General features: G+C 30.6%; 4 protein-coding genes across 7 annotated transcripts; 2 read left to right on the top strand and 2 right to left on the bottom strand.

Moving 5' to 3' along the window:
• Positions 1-455: 455 nt before the first annotated feature.
• On the bottom strand, positions 456-5,832 carry LOC111690752 (protein claret segregational). The gene is made up of 3 exons (XM_023453306.2): positions 5,234-5,832; positions 4,402-5,069; positions 456-1,893 (listed from the first exon to the last, which is right to left on the bottom strand). Exons 1-3 carry the CDS (start codon positions 5,433-5,435, stop codon positions 679-681), a joined length of 2,085 nt encoding a protein of 694 aa, XP_023309074.2. The 5' UTR covers positions 5,436-5,832; the 3' UTR covers positions 456-678.
• Positions 5,833-6,498: 666 nt separating this feature from the next.
• Positions 6,499-10,602, top strand: LOC111690746 (DNA polymerase iota). 2 transcript variants are annotated; one of them, XM_023453299.2, is made up of 3 exons: positions 6,499-6,607; positions 7,731-8,736; positions 8,798-10,601. In XM_023453299.2, exons 2-3 carry the CDS (start codon positions 7,750-7,752, stop codon positions 10,208-10,210), a joined length of 2,400 nt encoding a protein of 799 aa, XP_023309067.2. In that variant the 5' UTR covers positions 6,499-6,607; positions 7,731-7,749; the 3' UTR covers positions 10,211-10,601. The 2 variants fall into 2 exon arrangements, with proteins under 2 accessions (XP_023309067.2, XP_046805233.1); XM_046949277.1 differs by lacking the exon at positions 6,499-6,607 and having other exon boundaries at positions 8,798-10,602.
• Positions 10,603-11,761: 1,159 nt separating this feature from the next.
• Positions 11,762-15,958, bottom strand: LOC111690765 (transcriptional adapter 2B). 3 transcript variants are annotated; one of them, XM_046949699.1, is made up of 5 exons: positions 15,906-15,958; positions 15,710-15,807; positions 14,489-15,361; positions 13,070-13,149; positions 11,762-13,008 (listed from the first exon to the last, which is right to left on the bottom strand). In XM_046949699.1, exons 1-5 carry the CDS (start codon positions 15,910-15,912, stop codon positions 12,315-12,317), a joined length of 1,752 nt encoding a protein of 583 aa, XP_046805655.1. In that variant the 5' UTR covers positions 15,913-15,958; the 3' UTR covers positions 11,762-12,314. The 3 variants fall into 3 exon arrangements, with proteins under 3 accessions (XP_046805655.1, XP_023309088.2, XP_023309089.2); XM_023453320.2 differs by lacking the exon at positions 15,906-15,958 and having other exon boundaries at positions 15,710-15,898; XM_023453321.2 differs by lacking the exon at positions 15,906-15,958 and having other exon boundaries at positions 12,752-13,008; positions 13,070-13,219; positions 15,710-15,899.
• Positions 15,959-16,713: 755 nt separating this feature from the next.
• Positions 16,714-19,428, top strand: LOC111690770 (WD repeat-containing protein 37). The gene is made up of 5 exons (XM_023453327.2): positions 16,714-17,191; positions 17,251-17,803; positions 18,144-18,518; positions 18,584-18,830; positions 18,891-19,428. The coding sequence occupies exons 1-5, from the start codon at positions 17,035-17,037 to the stop codon at positions 19,014-19,016; spliced, it is 1,458 nt and encodes a 485-aa protein (XP_023309095.1). The 5' UTR covers positions 16,714-17,034; the 3' UTR covers positions 19,017-19,428.
• The last annotated feature ends 151 nt before the right edge of the window (positions 19,429-19,579 follow it).

Below are 19,579 nucleotides of genomic sequence, written 5' to 3'. Positions count from 1 at the left end.
TATTGCATTATTGTATGATTCTTAATGAGTATGATGATAATGATACTCATCTCCATTTCATTTACGATTCCTCATTCAGTTACGCAACGATCGAAAATTGGCATTCCAACAAAAAACGGAGTCGCAAAGAAAAAGAAGAAGCGATTCCATTTTATTTTAATGCTTTACTATTGTGTGTATTATGCATTACGGTCGTAACTACGTTTTTGTAAGTTGTTATTTTAGTAACGGAGCTTCGAATCATAATGCAGAATATCAAAGTTGGCGATTCGAATTGAAATGACTAAATTGGCGATTGGATCTAGAAAATTCCGTTACATCACAGTGTAACTTCAAACGTCATGTTTTAAACGAATTTGAAAAAAAAATACTCATGAGTTTTAATTAGAAATAAACAAAAATGTTTTCTTTAAATTAAAGAATTTTATTAAAAGAAAAATAAATTTAAAAAAATTCAAAAATTGCCAAATAAAAGGAGACATTCTCGAACATGAAAATAAATCAAACATAAATTATTAAAATATAAATATACATACACTGGATATTGATTAAAAAGAACGAAAGAATTAGTATAGTATTCTTATATAAATATATGTATCCTTTTTAATTAAATAATTTTTATTTATTAAAAAAGAAAAATAAGAAAACAGATAACAAAATAATACATACATAAAACTACTAATTACTAATCGTACTACAATTTCCAAGGGCTGAATTATTTAAAATACGATTACGTTTGGCTTTGGCCATTTTACATTGATTAACAGTGGCTGCAAAACGCAACGATTTAACGGACTCTACAAAGCAATCCTGGAACGGAGCTACATTTATAAACATAAGTGTTTTAGAATTGCCGCCCAACGATGGCATTAGAAGATGGGTCAATTTCGAATTGCGATATGGTATATGATCCTGTTTTTGCAATAAGGCTAATATAACATTTGTTAGTTCCGACAATGATCTGTTAATATTTTTTGTTTCATTCATGCGAGTACTTGTTTTGGGCGACTCAGAACCAGCCAAATCTACCAGATTAATAGAGCCAATCGAAATTTCTTGTTTTTCAGCATGAGTACCAATCAATTCGATCTTAGTCACAGCATGAGAACGTGATGATCGTTCATTGCCTACTGTGGCAGCAGTGGCACGATTCATTTTTGCAATATTCATCAGTTGACGCAAACGCGCGGCGGACTCTACCGTCTCTTGTGTTATGTTGGAAACGTAAATATCGTTTTTGCTATTTTTAACCATGCGAATTTCCATTTCTTTTTGTTCGTTGCTTAACAAATCGTATAAAACTTCATTGTAAATTTCCAAAAATGTTACTTTGATTTCGTATTCCCAACCTAAATGGCGATAGTTTTTTATTGAATCAAATAGCAGATCCACTGTTCGCGGTATAACTCCCGGATTACTAGATATACCATCCATAGTATATGTTTTACCACTACCTGTTTGCCCATAGGCAAAAATACAGATATTATAGCCATCTAAAGCGGACTGTATTAGAGGAGAGACCATCTCGAAAATGGATTCCTGAGCAGAGACCGGATGGAATACTTGATCAAAACTAAACGTATGAGCATTAGCTTTATTTTTATCATAATTGACAATTTCTACAGTGGCTTCGTCTAGATAATTCCAACCACACAATTGTTTGTCAAGTTCACATTCCAATGGAGGACGTACTCTGCAGAATACTCGAATATTACCACGCAAATCCATAACAGTATTATGCAGTTCTTTACGTTCCATATTTGAACGAAATAGTTGTTCTTTGCAAATCTCAATTTCTTTCAAAAGTCCTTCATTTCTCTCAGCCAAATCAGTGGAACGTTTACGTAATTCTAGAACTTCGGTTGTTATTTCAGCATGTTCTAGTTTTAATTTCTGAAAATTAATTTTAAAAATCTCATTACAAAGGAGAACATGATTTTCATATATTCTGATCTATTTCTAGGAAATTAATCTTATTTTAATTATTTTCTTCTGTCGTAAAACTTTTGCCATAAATTGTTTCTTTACATTTTTTAAAAGAGTGTTATATTTGACAAAGTCGAATTCAAAATACATGCATAACTTTTGTCTATTTTTGGAGGCCCTTACTATATATGTTCGGAATCTAATCATCAATTTTTCTATTATACATGCTTTTAAGAATTTATCTATGTAATACTAGTAAAATCGGCATATAAACAAAAATTATTAAAAAATTTGACTCGTTTGGTGCAGGAATGTTGTGATTTCAATTTTTTTTTATTGACTTTTTGTGGAGACTTATAGTTGCGAGATATATATCCTTAATAGTGCGTAACGTGATGTGAAATGTCCATATATTTTTAACTTTAAAAATATGAAAAATATTACTTTATATAAATAATAAAATAAAACCTTTAAAACTTTTACAGATAGGGTAAATGCACCTAATGTCGGCATCACCCAGTAGTCGGCATCTTTTACATAAAAATGTAAATAAATAAGAAAAGCTGTACAAATTTATTAAGGTTTGATCTATATTTCATAGAAAATATGGTCTTTTTGCTTTATGAAATGAGTAAATTTAAGTAGGATTACTAATTTCCTCTATATTTGACGTTATTTAGTGACAGCTTTGCAGCATTTGTAGTACTGTCAGTTTTCTTAAAAAAAATTTAGTTTTAGTGCCACCTTAAACAAGTGAATATTTATATGAAATTAAATGATTTATTTGACAAAAATTGATTTAAATGAAAGAAAACAGTTGAAATATTCAATTTAAAGTGAAAAAGTTAGTTAAAAAGATATTTTTTGTAATTTTAATCGCTGCCGCCATTAGGAACACAATTTTTCATGAATTCTTATTGTCGGCATAGGGGTGCCGACTACTGGGTATTAAGTTCGATCATACGTATTCTATAGTCGGCACTCTAAAATTTATTATTTCTCTATAGAAAATTGGGTATATTACTATGAAAAATTTCTATATAACAATTATCTCTTCAAAAATTATATGTATAACAGTTATTTTTGTAAAAAAAAATTATGTATAACACTTCTCTATAAAAATTTATGTATATTACAATTTCCTCTATAGAAAATTGATTGTACAACATTTGTTTCTATAGAGAATTATGTGTATACAATTTTTTTCTATAGAAAATTTTATGTATAACAATTTTTGATACAAAAAATTATGTGTATATCAGTTTTCTCTATGAAAAATTGTGTGTATACCCTTTTTTTCTATAGAAAATTACTTCTATAATAGCTTTTTCTACAGAAGATTACAATTTTTTACTACAGAATATAATTTTCTATACAAAAAATATGTGTATAACAGTTTTTTCTATTAAATATTTTGCATATTGAAATTTTTTCTAACAAAATTGCTTCTTAACTGTGTTTTTACAAAAAATTATGAGTATAACATTTTTTTTCTATAGAAAATTCCTAGTATGACAATTTTTCTATAGAAAAGTGTTCTTATTATAATATCCTCTACGAAACTTATGTTAAATTTTTTCCTATAGGAAATTGCATATTTTTATAAAAGTTTTTTTTTTTTAAAAATAGTACATATAACACTTTTCCCTATAAAAAAATTACTTTTTTCTCTAACAAAAAATATAATATTGTACAGAAAATTGCATGTATAACTCTTTTTCTATAGAAAAAAATTTTATTATGTATACTTATTACAATTATAATTATGTTTATAACATATTTTTCTACAGAAAAAACGATATTATTACAGTTATTTCTATAGAAAAAATTTAATTAAATATTTTTCTATAAATAAATATGCTTTTTTCAAACAAAAAATCTACTGCCGACTATAGGGACATTTTTTGTCGAACTTAGGAACACTGGTGCCGACTATTGGAAAATGTGGAGTTTTTAACAAAATTTACAAATTACTAAAAACTGGTTATTTGTTTTTCAAAAAAGTTAAATAGATCTAAAACTTAACTAAACACATAATTGAAATAACTAAAAATCATCGTAATAACATTTACCAACTCTTTAGGGGGATAGATTGAAAAAGAGAAAAAAGTTAAACTGCCGACTATTGGTACATTTACCCTATAAATTACAGAATTCCTGCGTTTTAAAAATTGATAAAATTAGTTTAAAAAAACCTTTCACATCAAAAAAATGTTAATTCAACAAAAATTAAACTTTACTCATATTATAAACCATAGAGTGGTATTCAATGTTATAAACCTTTGTAACAGTTCTTCTTGTGTCTTACTTAGGCCTTGTATATTGGTTTATTTTTGTATTTAATCATTAAAAAAAGATCTAAAATAAAAACCTCCCTGAATTTTGTTTTATAAAATGTTTAAAATTGATAAAATAGGTATTTAAAAGTCCTGTGACATCGGTAAATGTTAAAACAAAAAATGAAACTATACTCACATTATAAATCTTTAACAATTTATCCAGTTCTTCTTGTGTTTTACTTAGACTTTTTTCAATGGTTTCAATTTTTTTAGTCTGCATTTTTACTTGCTCTTCTAGACATCCCTTGATTGTTTGGGTGTTTCTTAATTCGTCTTGGGTTGTAATAAGTTGGCTTTGTGTTTCTTCCAATTGCTCGGGCAAACTCTCCAAAGTTCCGAATTGTTGACATTTTTCTTCAAATTTATCCTTTAATATCTTGTGTTTTTCGAGTAAATCATTGTAACGGGCTTTAAAATCATATGGCGGTATCCGCTTATTGATGGGTTTTCCAGCACCCGTTGTTGAAACAGCTGTCGCCGAACTTGGGCCAGTAGTAGCTGTTTTTTTGGTGCCAGTTGTAGTTTGCGCAGTGGTTGCTGGTCTACTGGTTTGACGCTTGACAGTGTTATTTGTACAGGTTCCAGAAATTGTGTTGTTGTTGTTCGTTGCTATACGTTGCGGCCGATTTGAATTAGCAACAGTCGTGGACATTAGTCTGGATGTTTTAGCTGGAATTGGTGCTAAAGTTGAGTCCATACGTTTAATTGGCCTCATATCGCGTATATCGCACGCCGAACGACTTCTTCTTAGTTTTGCTCGTACATGAGTATTTGATCTTGCAGCTTCAGGAGAGGCAGCACGTTCTAATTGTAAAAAAAACAAAATTTTTAAGGAATTTATGCAATTTTTTCGTTAACTAACAAGCTGCCTTGTATCTTTTCCTTAAGAAAATGTACATATAATAAAGATTGCAGCTGGTTAGTTCCTACAAATATTTATAAACAATTTAATTACTATTTATAATTACCTCTTGGATTATTAACACTTTGCATGTTTGATAAATTTGTTGTTAAAGGTTGCGATGTGTACAAGGATGCGGTGCTATTGCTTAATAATTGCGAACTTTTACTACCGAATCCCGCTGATTTTATTCTATCAATCGGTAATATGGTTCTCGATATGGGCATTGGCCGTTTTAAAGCCGAGGGTTTTGGTAACCTTGATTCCATAATGTATTGATCTTATATTTCAATGTATTTGCACAATTGTTTGCCAATATTTGGGGGCAATTTACGCGCCTCCTGTGAAAATCGTGAAATGTTTTATGATACTACTTTCTAAATGTTCACCGTTCTAAATTACAATATTTTCTTTTAATAATTTCACACGACAAAAATAAAACCACACATTAAATAGACTCTTTTATTTCTTTTAAAAGTTAAATAGTTCAATATTCGCACAAAATCAGTTATCAGCGTTCAATTTCAAATAATAATGGAGGACGCTTGTTTTTCGAATGCTGATCAGAGATCGGCGCCGACAAATCTTAACGGCGGCAGCAGCTGAAGTTCAAAATGTCTTCGGCGACTTAAAATAAGTTTTCAGCTGTCTTTTTCAATTTTTTAACAATATAAAATAATAATATAAATGTTTCTGCTCTTTAAAAATATTTATGGAATCTAAGAGTTTAAAAAGAAATTATTGAAAAAAAATTACAAGGATATACAAAACAAAGCTATTAAGTGTTAGTTTGAGCACAAACTAAGAATATTCAAACAAATGTCATATTTTCAAATTTGATTTAATTTTTAATATTCTACGTGTTTAATTATAAAACAGATAAAAAACCGGCTTTTTTGTAAAAAGTATAACTAAAGGAAATATTTATTTTTAAAAGTATTTTTATAATAGAAAAAGCATTCAAAAGCAAAACGCAATAACTTAATATGTAAACGGCTGTGTTTAAAATTATTTTGTTTTTCAAGAACACGTTAAAAACTGTGGATTTACACTGACTTGACTTCAAGTCGAATAGGCGCAGGTCTCTAATACAGATTTTTTCGAATTTAAGAAGTGTTTACTATATGAGTGATGCAATAGAAATATAGATTTTAGTGTAATAATAACTAAATATATTATAGCAAATAATATTCTTTTGCCAAATATATAAAAAATGAACTATTTACAAATTTGTTTCATAAAAACATATATTGTATATGTTTAAATCATTTGTATCTGGCAACATTATAGTGTTAATGCTTTTTATTACAACCCTATATATTAGACAAATGATGCAACCATACAAAAATGCAACTCTGTAGAAAGTTATTAATTTTCTTTTTGTTGTGAAATCTTCCCAAAAAATTTAGAAAAACAATTAATTTTATTTAAAACATAAAATGTAAGCATTACAATTTATAAAAAACTTTATAATTAATTATAAAAACATAAACTGACCAAAATGTGCTACAAATTAGGAAAAATAATGGTCAATCTGCATTATTTACACAAATAAGGCCGTCTTTGTTTTTCGGATACACCAATTAAAGTAGAATGAATCAAATAAAAAATGAAGTGAAATGCTAGATACAACTAATAAGTCGCAATAAATTTGATATAAAAACAAAAGTGAAAACCTATTAAATACGTCATCTACAATAAATATTCTTTTGTCGTTTACTTTTAGCTTATCTCTTCTTATTTTGATGGGTTATGCATGTATGTATATTATTCGCATAACTGAAGTAAATTTTTCATAATGGTATTACAAACGAAAATAACTCTTAAAAAAAGGTATAGTGTTTTTGCAAAAATGGCGCGCTTTCTATAAGCCTGCCAAAAGCATTACATTTATTTGTATACTTTATATTGGCGATAGGGCTGTTGATTACATTCGATTTATTATGTCTATTATATGAGAATTTTCATATATTTTATGGAACAGCTCATTGTCACGTACGCACTAATAACACTATTGAAGTTAGTTGAACACTGTTGTTGGTGATTCCCTAGCAATTTTTACTTTGCTAACCCCAAACACCACCCACCATCTATTTATTCATACTTAATACCGGCAATTAGCGCATTTTATCTATGTGTCAATGCCTTGATTACATTTAGAAAGTACATACATATGTATGTAGTATTTACTAAATACATACACATGTTTGCGAAAAAAATTTTTAACATTATTAGTCAGATTATACAAAGTTTGAATGTGCACTTTGTACGTTGGATTTTTTTAATTTATTTATTCGATGACGTATGTTTATTTGTTTACACAGCGCACAGCGGGAGATTTAGATAAATGTAAGCAAACCTGTGTGTTGTCCAATTTTAAGAATGCCTTGAAGGAACAGAATTTCACCGTGGGTATGTTCAGAAATGTCCAAATAAAACACACTGTATGTGAGGTTTTGTAAATGATCTGATTCGATTAAAAAAATAGTACTATATATACAAAAATACATTTTACTGCTATTTATTACCCCTTACAGTTTGAATTATAATATTCTTAATTTTAGTCGCCATTTGACGACCGCCATGGATTTCTCAAACATGCTCAGTAAGAATGAGCCACACCAACGTACTATCATACACCTGGATATGGATTATTTTTATGCTCAAGTAGAAGAATTACGTGATAATTCGTTGCGCGCAAAACCGTTGGGTGTTCAGCAAAAAAATATTGTTGTCACATGCAACTATAATGCAAGAGCTCGAGGCATAAGAAAGCTAATGCTGGTCGCCGAAGCAAAACGACTATGTCCCGAATTAGTACTGGTCAATGGGGAAGATTTAACGCCATACCGACAGATGTCACAAAAAATATTTGAATTGCTTCTTAATTTTACACCGTTTGTGGAAAAATTAGGTTTCGATGAAAATTTTATGGACGTCTCATCGCTAGTCGAAAAGCGCGAACAACAAAAACAACATCAGCAACAACAGGATCAAGACTGCGACGACATTGATTTACCACCAGTTATAGGTCACATATATCCATCAGATGGAGCCACATTAAATGCATGCAGTTGTGGATGCGCTCATCGTTTAGCGCTAGGCACGCAAATCGCTCAAGAAATACGACAGGAACTTCTGGACAAATTAGGAGTTACCTGTTGTGCAGGAGTATCATATAACAAACTTTTGGCGAAATTAGTTGGTTCTCAATACAAACCGAATCAGCAAACAGTACTTGTTTCATCACATGCCGAACAATTTATGCGTGAATTGGGCGAATTAAATCGTATTACCGGCATTGGTCAAAAAACCGAATCTCTTCTACTCGAAAGTGGAGTGGCAAATGTTGAAGAACTGCAAAGATGCGAATTAGATTTTTTACGTAAAAAATTTGGTTATGAAACTGCTGTCAAATTAAAAGATTTGGCCTTTGGCCGTGACACAAGTGGGGTACGTCCAACTGGTAAACCAAAAAGTATTGGTTTAGAGGATTCTTGTAAACCTATATCTGTACGAAATGATGTCGAAGAACGCTTTCGTATGTTGTTGATGAGACTAATGGAACAGGTGATTTTTCGAAACAATCAAATATTGGAAATATAATTTTAATTAATTATTTTCTTTTCAGGTCGCTGAAGATGGTCGAATACCAATTTGTTTGAAAATAATTTTGCGTAAATTTGATGCCCAAAAGAAGAGTAGTCATCGGGAAACCAAGCAAGCTAATATACTTCCGTCTCTTTTCAAATCAACATCTTGTACAGACACAGGTGGACCTAAAGTCATGTTAGCAGAGGGTGCTCAAGAAAAGCTTTTAAAAATCATTATGCGTTTATTCGAACGTGTTGTGGATATGAATAAACCTTTCAACATCACTCTGATAGGTTTAGCATTTTCAAAGTTTCAACAACGCAAAGTTGGATCATCGTCTATAGCAAATTTCCTTATCAAGAAAACAGATTTGGAGGTTCAATCCATAACATCTCTTACTAACACAGATGTCATCGAGGCCAATTCGGAGGGTTCATCAACGTCAACAAACTCGACTTCGCCGATGCCCTGTAATGATGAAGCATTTCGTTCATCGCCTACAACGTTTCAACCAAGTGACCAATTTTATCGTCGTCGAACAACTGCTGCTTCTCCCATTCCTATGTTAATCGACAATGGTTCAGAGTCTGGAGCTACTAATTCAGACTTTTCCGACTTTTCGGAAACAGAAGTAGAGCCTTCACCCAAAAAGAGTCGTATTAGCCGTTTGATTATGAATAAACGACGTTGTTTCGGTAGTTCAGCCATTTACAATTCCACTGGCGATACACCTGCTGAAGTTGCTTCTCCGAGTAAATTACGCGTTTGCGATTTACGGTTAAATTCAAGGGACAGCGATCGAGATTTTCCCATGAGCCCAAGCTCAGCGACACCCTCGTCAACGACAAGCACAGCGACCAGCCTAACCAACACACCTTCAACATCGCACTCATCTACTACTACTGCCAGTGTTTGCAATAATATGCAACGATTTTGTCCGGTACAATCTCCACCTTCAACTCTTTTAAGTCGTATTGACCGTTTAGAAGATTTTCGTGCAAATGCTTTAATTTTTGCACGTAGACATTCATTAGCATCTTCATCAACCACAGTTTCCCCATTGGCGTCTCCTATGGACGATTGCGTTGACTCACAAACACTGCCAGTTGCTTTATCATCCCCACAGTTGGAAAAGGTCGATGAAGAGAAATTATCAACAACCATCACTGGTAATCTTTCAAACATTCCCTGTCCGGCTGGGGTTGATCCTCAGGTTTTCAATGAGTTACCGGTAGATGTACAAAACGAACTGATAGCATCATGGCGTTCTTCCTTGGCTGCAGCAGCAGCTGCTGTAGCCAATGGAAATATGTCTCAAAGTAGTGGAACACCCTCAACAACTCAAACACAAACAACTGCAAATGCGGCAGCCAAGGCCGGTGGTAATGTTGTCAATACGAATGGCGCTCAGAAAAATACCCTTTATAGATATTTTTTGCGAAATAAATGATTTAAAACTGGCTGTCGTTTTCGTATTTAAAAAATTGAATCTACTCTTTCTGATTTATTCAAACACAATTTTATGAGATTTTGTTATTGTTTTTATTTAATACAATTTTTTTTAACATGAATTGTTTTTTTATTTTACTTTTTTATTACCATAATTTTATAATAATTTTAACTGAGATTTGATCTAAATAATGAAAATCTGTTCTGGTTAATACGACCGATCATCTATCACTGTCATTAATACAAAAGTTAAGAAAAAAAGTATATTTTTGAGTAACAATAATTATTTTTACTAATGTAGTGTTTTAAAAATGTTTTTACCAATAAAATTACAAATATAAATAAAATTAAACAAAAATGTTTTTATAAAGGTTTCATAATATAGGATCATTTATTGCAATATATATATATATATATGAATATAATCAAATTTCCCCCAGTTAATGAGATTTATTTAGTGTAATTAACTGTTATTAATATATCATAGACCTCATTAAATTTCAATGAAACAGTTTTAAAATTTTTTATCAATTAAATTCAATTGATTTCAATTTAACTGCATTCAGTTACGCAACGCTCGAAAATTGGTATTAAAAAAAATCGTAAGAAAAAGAAATTCCATTTTATTTCAATATTTAGTCACTACTAGCTACGTCACGTAACTTCAAATCGAAATACCAAGTACAAAAGTTGGCAAACGGAAAAATTTATATTCCAATTGAAATGCAGAATAGGGATAATTATAAATAATCAGGTCAAATATGAACAATACTTTCCTGGGATTTTATTTGTTTACATGCATTATATATAGAAGAGATATTTCATTTAAAAAAGCGCGTCAGCAAAAAAAGAGTCGAATCGAAATGCAGAATACCAGAAGTTGCCAAACGGAGAAAATTTCGATTCAAATTGAAATGCAGAATAGGGGCCAAAAATATACGGATTGTTAACGGAAGAAACAAAATTTTTTTATTATTTATTTATTATACATTTAATGTCATATGTTAGATATGAAAAGTATTTATTCCCACCTATTTTGCATTTACCTGTGTCCTTTATAGTCTGTAATTTTATCTTTCTCATAGATAAATGTATGACAAGGTGATTGCGTTTCTGATTTATTAAAGTTTGTAACTTTTACATATTCTTTGCATTTGATTTTTCAATTTACATTTGTTAGATTTATTCATTATATTTATGTTATGTTTTAATAAGGTTATTATCTACATATATTTTTTAATCGCATTGGCTAGGTTATAGAATATTGTAATATATTTTTTTAAATACACTGTGGTGTACAGTCTATGAGATTACTTGTTTTAATTTAATTAATTTATTTAATAATAATTATTTTAGACAATTTGATAAAATCCGACTTTTATTAAAAATTGCCACAGAATTTTAGCGATTTTTTATACAAACAATACCTGTATAAGAAATTTTGCATTTTTTTTTATTTTTTTGTTTTTTTTTAGTGTTAACATATACAATAATATAATTTGAAACAAATGATAGTTTTATATTTTATACATTTATTTACACAAATTCCTGGTACAAGTTTTGGTTTAATTTTTATTTTATTAGGCAAACTACATACATATGTACCTAAATAGTAACATTTTCCACACGAAATCATAATTAAAAAAAAAAAACAAAGTTAATTTTGCTATATAATATATATAAAAGTATAACTTGATACAAGTAATACAATACATTAAACTTATAATAAATGATACTTCAAAACGATAGTAATTGGAAAATGTTTGTAATATATTTATAATTCATTTTCAAATCTTACAAATGAAATGGCAAAACTTTCGCAATGAATTTTAAAAAATGTAAGCATGTATCGACTATTACAGTTGATGGATTTTACTACAAAAAAATGGTATGAATTTCAATATAAAATAGATTTTGAGCAAATTGTTTAATAAATAATAAGTAAATTAAGAAAAAAAAAATATTAATTAAAATTATAAATGTAAATAATGATTTTATTTATAACAGAAACATGTTATACATAATTATTAAAATATATTAATTTAATTGTTGTCTTTTTTATAAATTTTATGTAATTTGTTAAATTAAAGAAAACATATTACAATCTAATGGCTCAGCCAACCGACTTTAATGAAATACTTACGCAGTGAACTCTCAACAGGCGACAGATTGTTTGCAGCAACTGGCGCGCCACTTAACAATAGTGTTTTAAGCGAAATGTACGTTGTGGGTGGCAAATTAAATACTTTACATAACTGTTGTTCATTGCTCGATAAAAGATTCATGCCTAACGGTTGAGTTAAATGTTTCAATTCGTCCAGTTGTGAACGTAAAATACTACTCATCGGCATAGCTGGCGATGCTGTTGACTGTAGTCCTCTTTGGCCGTTTGAATTCATTTGTGTTGATGGATTGCTGTTTATGTTTTCCTGAATTAGTGGCAGCCTTTCCACGTTTTGATTTGTTAGCACGACATCGTTTATCTGCAACTGTGGCGCATTCTTCGTTGATGCGGTAAGCAGTTGCTGGAGGTGAAGTTGTTGATTCTGATTGGCATTCGTTTGTGTTTTCATCATCGTTGTTGTTGGTTGGGTTGTTAATAGACCGGCAGCTGGTGTTGTGGTTGAATTGATCGCCGTTGGCATTGTCGTCGTCATCGTCGTATGTGCCGGTGATCCCCGATAGCTATCCAAGTAATTTCTGTTGAGCGATGATCCGACGTAAGAGATCTGGTCGTCGGTGTGGTGCATGTTGTTTGGTGCGATGGAATTTGAATTTTCGTTTCCGTTTGACATTTCGCTAAAAAATTGTAATATTAATAAAGAAATCATTTAATTTAATATCATAAACAAATACTTACAGTTTTCGGTTGTTGTGCTGCGGGGAGTGCAAGGAATAATCTGGCTGCCGATGATTTCCAGTGTTGTGATGCATATTGTCCTGTAGTAAAACATTGTCTTATACATCCATTTAAATTTTCGCCATTTGGTGTACTGATAATACACGGAAGCTGAATATTGCCATAAAAAGGTAAATAAAAAATTAGTTTTTTTTTTTTTGGATTGGGAAATTTAAGGAACAAGTAATTTTAAGAACAAAAGAAGTGATTATATTTTAAATGATTTTTAAGTATTTACAAGAAATGTACTAATTTTTAATTACCACATGGATATTCAAAAGCCTTCGTGTATTAACAGTTGTAATAAATATATAAATATAAGTAAGTATTTAAACTAATTTATATTTACAAGTAAATGGATAAAATTATGTTTTTATACTACAACTTAAATTTACTTCTAAAGCGTAATTATAATGAAAATAAATGAAATTGAAGAGTCTTATTATAAATTCTAAATCTCCCTATATTCATATTTATTAATGATGGTTTATTGTTATCTAAAATAAGATATTAATATCTTTAAGAAGTCAGGGCTTATATTTAACCCTCTCTTCTATAGCAATAACTAAACTTGAAAAATCACGGTATTTCGGGTTTGGCATCCTTAGTTTAACTCAAAGACCAAAAATACCACCTTCACATATTTTTTTTTAATTAACAATACAAATTTTTTATTAAAAAACTTGTTATTCCTTGTAAAATAGGTGAAAATTTTTAAAAATAATTGAGTTTATTTTGTTGTCATATTTTTATTTTTACTGCAGTCTTACTATTACATAATGAAGAACTAAAGTAATTTATGAATATACATATAACAATTTTTTGTACCACATTTTTTACACTAAAACCATAAAGAAACACATTCTATTTCAACTTCTGTTGAGACTTTAACATTTTTTTTAACATAGTTTTGATTTGATTGCTATGGCTATGGGTGCCTTTTCTCTTAGATATCACCTCTAGGTGGGTCCATAATTGTCTAGTTATATCTATATTAAAATCCCACTCATTTTTAAATAAACCTTCCCACATATCAATGGTCTTAATATGTTTGACTCTTTTTGAACACATTAATTTAAAGAAAAGATAATCATACAATTTTCACAAAATTATTTAATTGTTTGTTCATGTTATTTAAAACATTTTTAGAGTTAAAACTCCGATTTAATTGTGAGATTTCATATATCCAAAATATTCTTTGATGAAACCTTCGTTATTATGAAATTTTGAAGTAGAAAGCCTTTATTAATTTTCTGAATAGCATAAAGAATTATCCTAATATTTATAAATGCTTAATAATTGTAGGAATTGTAACTTAACCATTTAAACCGGAATACTTAACCAAAAATACATTATAATAAAAGGAAAATAAAAACTTACAGTCTTTCCATGTCCATAAGGACCAGTCGAACGGTTAGTCGCCATAGCAGCATGCTGTTCAAAATGACGACATTCATCAATTTTTGTCAAGCCATTGTAGCGATAACGACACAACTCCGACAAACGTATACGCAATTCCTTTTCCCGTTCCAAAGAGTTTAGCAAACGTTCATACTCATTGGCTGTATAGAATTGGGCAAATACACGAAAGCGATCACGAAATTCTTTTTGTTCGCGGGATAGTCCAGGATGCTGAGCATAATTACGGTTACGGAAGAAATTCGCCACCAACTGATAGTCACGCACTAGGCGTTTACGACGTACTCGTTCTCTTAGACGTCTAGTGTAGAGATCAACATGAGCCAATTTAAGTAAATAGTCGGCCTCAGTATCATCGGTATTGAGGGACATTTTTGATATTAATTGTTCTGCTGTAAAGTCATATTCGCGTTCGAAGCTGTCACGATTCGGCATATAACCAAGCTGGGCAGCCTCTTCTGCGGTTATGTCTAAAGGCGGTAGACGCTGCATTGCTGTCGCGCCCAAAGGCCCATTATCTTCGGAGGTATGATCGATTAAAGTGGGTCTTTGTGCTTGGGCAGGTGTCCAGGTATGACGTCCTATGGTGCCATTAACAAATTTGTTTACATATTCCTCTTTGGCGTCTTCGGCTGATTTTGTTTCAATGTGCTTGCTAACATCTTCCCAATTGCCATAACCATATTGCTCTATAGCATCTAGTAAACGTATTTCTTCTCTTGCCGTCCAAGCACCTTTACCCCGAAATACGGATAATATAGCAGTACCAGTGTCCATAAATTGATAGGCATGATTATTTTGATGAGCACCTATTTCAGCACCAGCAGCAAAGCACTACATACACATATAAAAAATGCAATAAAAACAAACAAAAAATTATAAACAAAATATATTTGCAAAACAAACGTCAAAAAACAACACTTTCGTTTACGATACACAAATACAATCAAATTGCTTTGCAAATTCAGAGAGTTTCAAAAACTGCTGCGGCCTGACAGACTTGGCTGCACACCACACACAAACACGGGTATTTTTATGGGCAGCTTTAGCTGCACTGCCGACTTCAACTTTGTGCAGCACATATAAAAAACAAATTTTCTGTGCACAGCAGCACTCTCTCTTAGTCAGCCCATTTTTCCCTTTCCAGTGGCAGAAAAAACAAAATGACATTTTTTTACTTACTTGTAGACACAAATCAAAATTTTCACATTCTGCACAATGAACACGTATGCCCTGTATATCATCCTGGCAGTTTGTACAATTATATTTTGTAAATAAATCTGCAATTGTAGTCATTATTATAAAATAATATTAACTAAATTTCTTAAAACTATGCGTTAATTTTGCTGAATTCTAGAAAATAAAAATTCTTACGCACCCGCCATATTGGCTTTTTCGTGTCGATGAATTGTGATGCTATTTAAGCTGTTTTTACAAGAATCTAGCGATTTTTTAAACCTGAAAGTTTGTTTTTCAATTGTGGCGATTTTTTATTATTTTTTTGTAATATCTGATCATAAATATCCCAAATATGCCCATTGCTTGCTTTTGATAATTTTAAAAGTACTTTTATAAATGTGTAGGATCTTTTAGTCAAAAATAAACAGGTATTTGTAAATTTAAAAATTATATTACATTCAACTTTTTGCGATTTATGATGATTATTGATGAAACTCGACTTTTCCGACTACATTTTCCAAAAGGAAAAAAAGAATTTCACAACTAAAACGTATATCTTAAAACATAATTAGGAATGTTTTTAAATATTTTTTAATAAAAAACAATTATTTAACTTAATAAAAACTGTTGGAAAAATCTAAAATTGTAGATTTTCCGACTTCTTCCCGACATTTCTTACAAAATAGTCGACTTTTTGACTATATTAGTTCGATTTTCCTATTATTTTAAAGTCGATGTAAGCACAGGGATATCAAAACCGGAGTGAAAACGTAATGTTTTCCATTATATATTTGAATTAATTTGATGTTTCTTTTAATATAATCAAATGCAAATTGAATTATAGATCTAAATTCATTCCATTTCCATTTTTTACGAAAAAAGGAATAAATATTTCTGAAAGATAAATTCTAAAAAAACGTATTTACTAACGATTCTTAAAGTATACAACAATCAGCTGTTTATTAATTTGATAGTGTTATTGTGAATGCAATTTGTGTTTTGCAGAAAACTATTTTTTTTATACTTAATTAACTTAAACAACTTTTGCGAAAATTTGGCAAAAATACACAGTTTGTTAATTAAATAAAAATAAAATGAAATACTTTATGTTTAATAATATTCCTTTTTAAAGCAAAGGATTATATATTGAATGAATAAGACTCCACAAGTATTCTATTGAATAGTGTTAGAAACCAAGTGGGTGGTAGGAGTGCAAAAAAAAAAAAAAAAAAAAAAATAAAAAATAAACTGTATGCAGTGAATTTTTCAAATAAAAAAAAAAAAAAACAAAATATACATTTAAGTAACCTTAGTAAATAAGGGCCAACATGAAATCATCAAAACATCGCGCAGCACGACTCTCCAGTTTGGCAGAAGATATAGGTATTACAATACCAGATGAGACACCTTATCGTGCCAGACTTCACCACCTATTTGCCCAAATAGAAAAGGAATTTGAAATGTTATACTTGGAAAATCTCAACTGTAAGTAAATCTCTTTTAAGGTCAAGCGAACGGACGTATCATTATCCTTCTTTAAACAGTACAGGAAAAGTTGGACAATTACACCAATAAAGATTCCATACAGTCATATGAACGTTCAACATCTACGAACCCGAGTGGTGGTACCAACGCTGCCTCAGCTATTATACCTGTGACTGGCCATGATGACGCCGACAATGCTATCGCTACGGGAACGGTATCCGCTTCCGGCAGCAAAAGTTTAAAATCAAAATTCACCTCTAGTGGTGGGAAAGTTAAAGCTAGCCATAAGATTAAGGCTCAAACTAGTCGTATAGTGTCAAGTTTTAAGGCTCAGTCGGTAGTGAGTACTGTAATGCGTGAATTCTGCGGTCATAAGGATGGCGTTTGGCAAGTGGCAGCCAAAGTTGGACAACCTATAATAGGTACTGCATCGGCAGATCATACCGCTTGCATCTGGGGCATAGAGAGTGGTCGTTGTTTGTTGCAATATACGGGACATGTTGGATCGGTTAATTCGATTAAATTTCATCAGAATCGTGATTTAGTATTAACTGGTAGTGGTGATGGTACTGCTCATATATGGCAGGCCGCTGTTAATTGGGAAATTTCGAAGTAAGTATATTTTTTAATTAAATGTTACTAAAGTGAGGATAATACTATTTAAAGCAGTAAGTTTTAAGTATCCAATTATATTACATTAGACTATAGACTATCTATGCAGATATCGATATAAATTCTACTCAGATAATTTCCATTTGAAAGAAATAATAATAAAATATTTTTGGTATAATGTGTATTTTCTTTAGTCCTCATAAAAGGTCTTCTCGGAAAAATTTTATCACTTTTTAGTAAAACGTACATAAGGATGTAAAAGAAAAATAGTAGAAAAGCGAAATTACCGGATTTTCATTTATTTGAATATTAAAATAATTTATATTATTTCATAATTTAGGAAGGGGCATTCATCTGAAGAGGAACTCGATGATAGTGACGGCCAGGCGGAAGATCGTGATCGTGTTGATACATTGCGTACACCTCTGTGTGAATTTACAGGTCCTGGTGGTCATTTGTCCGTTGTTGTAGCTGCAGATTGGTTACCCAATATGGATCAAATAATAACTGGAAGTTGGGATCGTACAGCCATTTTATGGGATGTAGAAACCAGAGAACCTTTACAGCCTTTAACTGGACATGACCATGAATTGACGCATGTTTCAGCACATCCAACACAGAGATTAGTTGTGACGGCTTCAAGGGACTCGACATTTCGCTTATGGGATTTTCGAGATCCTATACCGGGTGTATCAGTATTTCAGGGACACACAGAGTAAGTTACCTCAGCAATTTTAGTGAAATTATTACAATTTTTATTAAAATTAAACACATTTACAGGAGTGTTACCTCAACGGTCTTTACCAAAGATGATAAAGTAGTATCGGGTTCAGATGATCGCACCGTTAAAGTTTGGGAATTACGAAATATGCGTTCTGCTTTAACCACTATACGTACAGATGCTTCAGTAAATCGATTGGCGGTGTCCAGTGGTGGTATTATAGCAATTCCACATGACAATAGGCAAATACGTTTGTTCGATTTAAATGGCCAAAGGGTGGCACGTCTGCCACGTACTAGCAGACAGGTCGGTTTATATAAATCCTTTTAGTTTAACCAGTAATCAATTTTAAATTTTTACTTCTAGGGTCATAGACGTATGGTATCGTCAGTGGCCTGGGCTGAGGAACCCTTATTAAATTGCGATCTATTTTCATGTGGTTTTGATCGCAGAGTATTTGGCTGGTCCATCATTTTACCAAAAGACAATTGAAAACTACTTAAAACTTCCTCTTTAAAATAATATCATCAAATAATATACATATTTTGTTACTATTTGTTTGTTACAAAAAAATGTCTGTTAAAAAAACTTTAAAGCTGTTAATATTTTCTAAAAACTTTTTACTCGTCTGACCAAAAAACTAAAAATCGAATAATTTTGCACTCATATTCATTAAATTTCAAAAACCCTAAAGAAATGTTATCTTTTTCGAATAAGCATGTAACTCCCTCCATTATCACAAATACGTTTTAATTTTTTGTTAAAAAAATATATATCAATTTTTAATCGTAATATAATAAAACTATCATTTTTACATACCTTATGTCCTTTTTTAGTATTCATGTTATAACATGCATTCATATATTTTTAAGAATATTTTAATTGTTAACAATATTTTTCAAAATTAGAAAAAAGAAAATAAACTATTTAATTGCTACAATACATATTTATGTATTACTATTACAACTAAAACAAAATAACTAACACATTTTAAATGTTGCTTATTGAACACTTTGAACAAATGGAATTTTAAAAATGAATGTCATATTTACATA

Source organism: Lucilia cuprina, chromosome 4 (assembly GCF_022045245.1).
Source record: "Lucilia cuprina isolate Lc7/37 chromosome 4, ASM2204524v1, whole genome shotgun sequence".
Classification (NCBI taxonomy): Eukaryota; Metazoa; Arthropoda; class Insecta; order Diptera; family Calliphoridae; genus Lucilia; species Lucilia cuprina.
The sequence above is the reverse complement of the archived record's forward strand: the minus strand, read 5'-3'. Positions and strand labels throughout refer to the sequence as shown.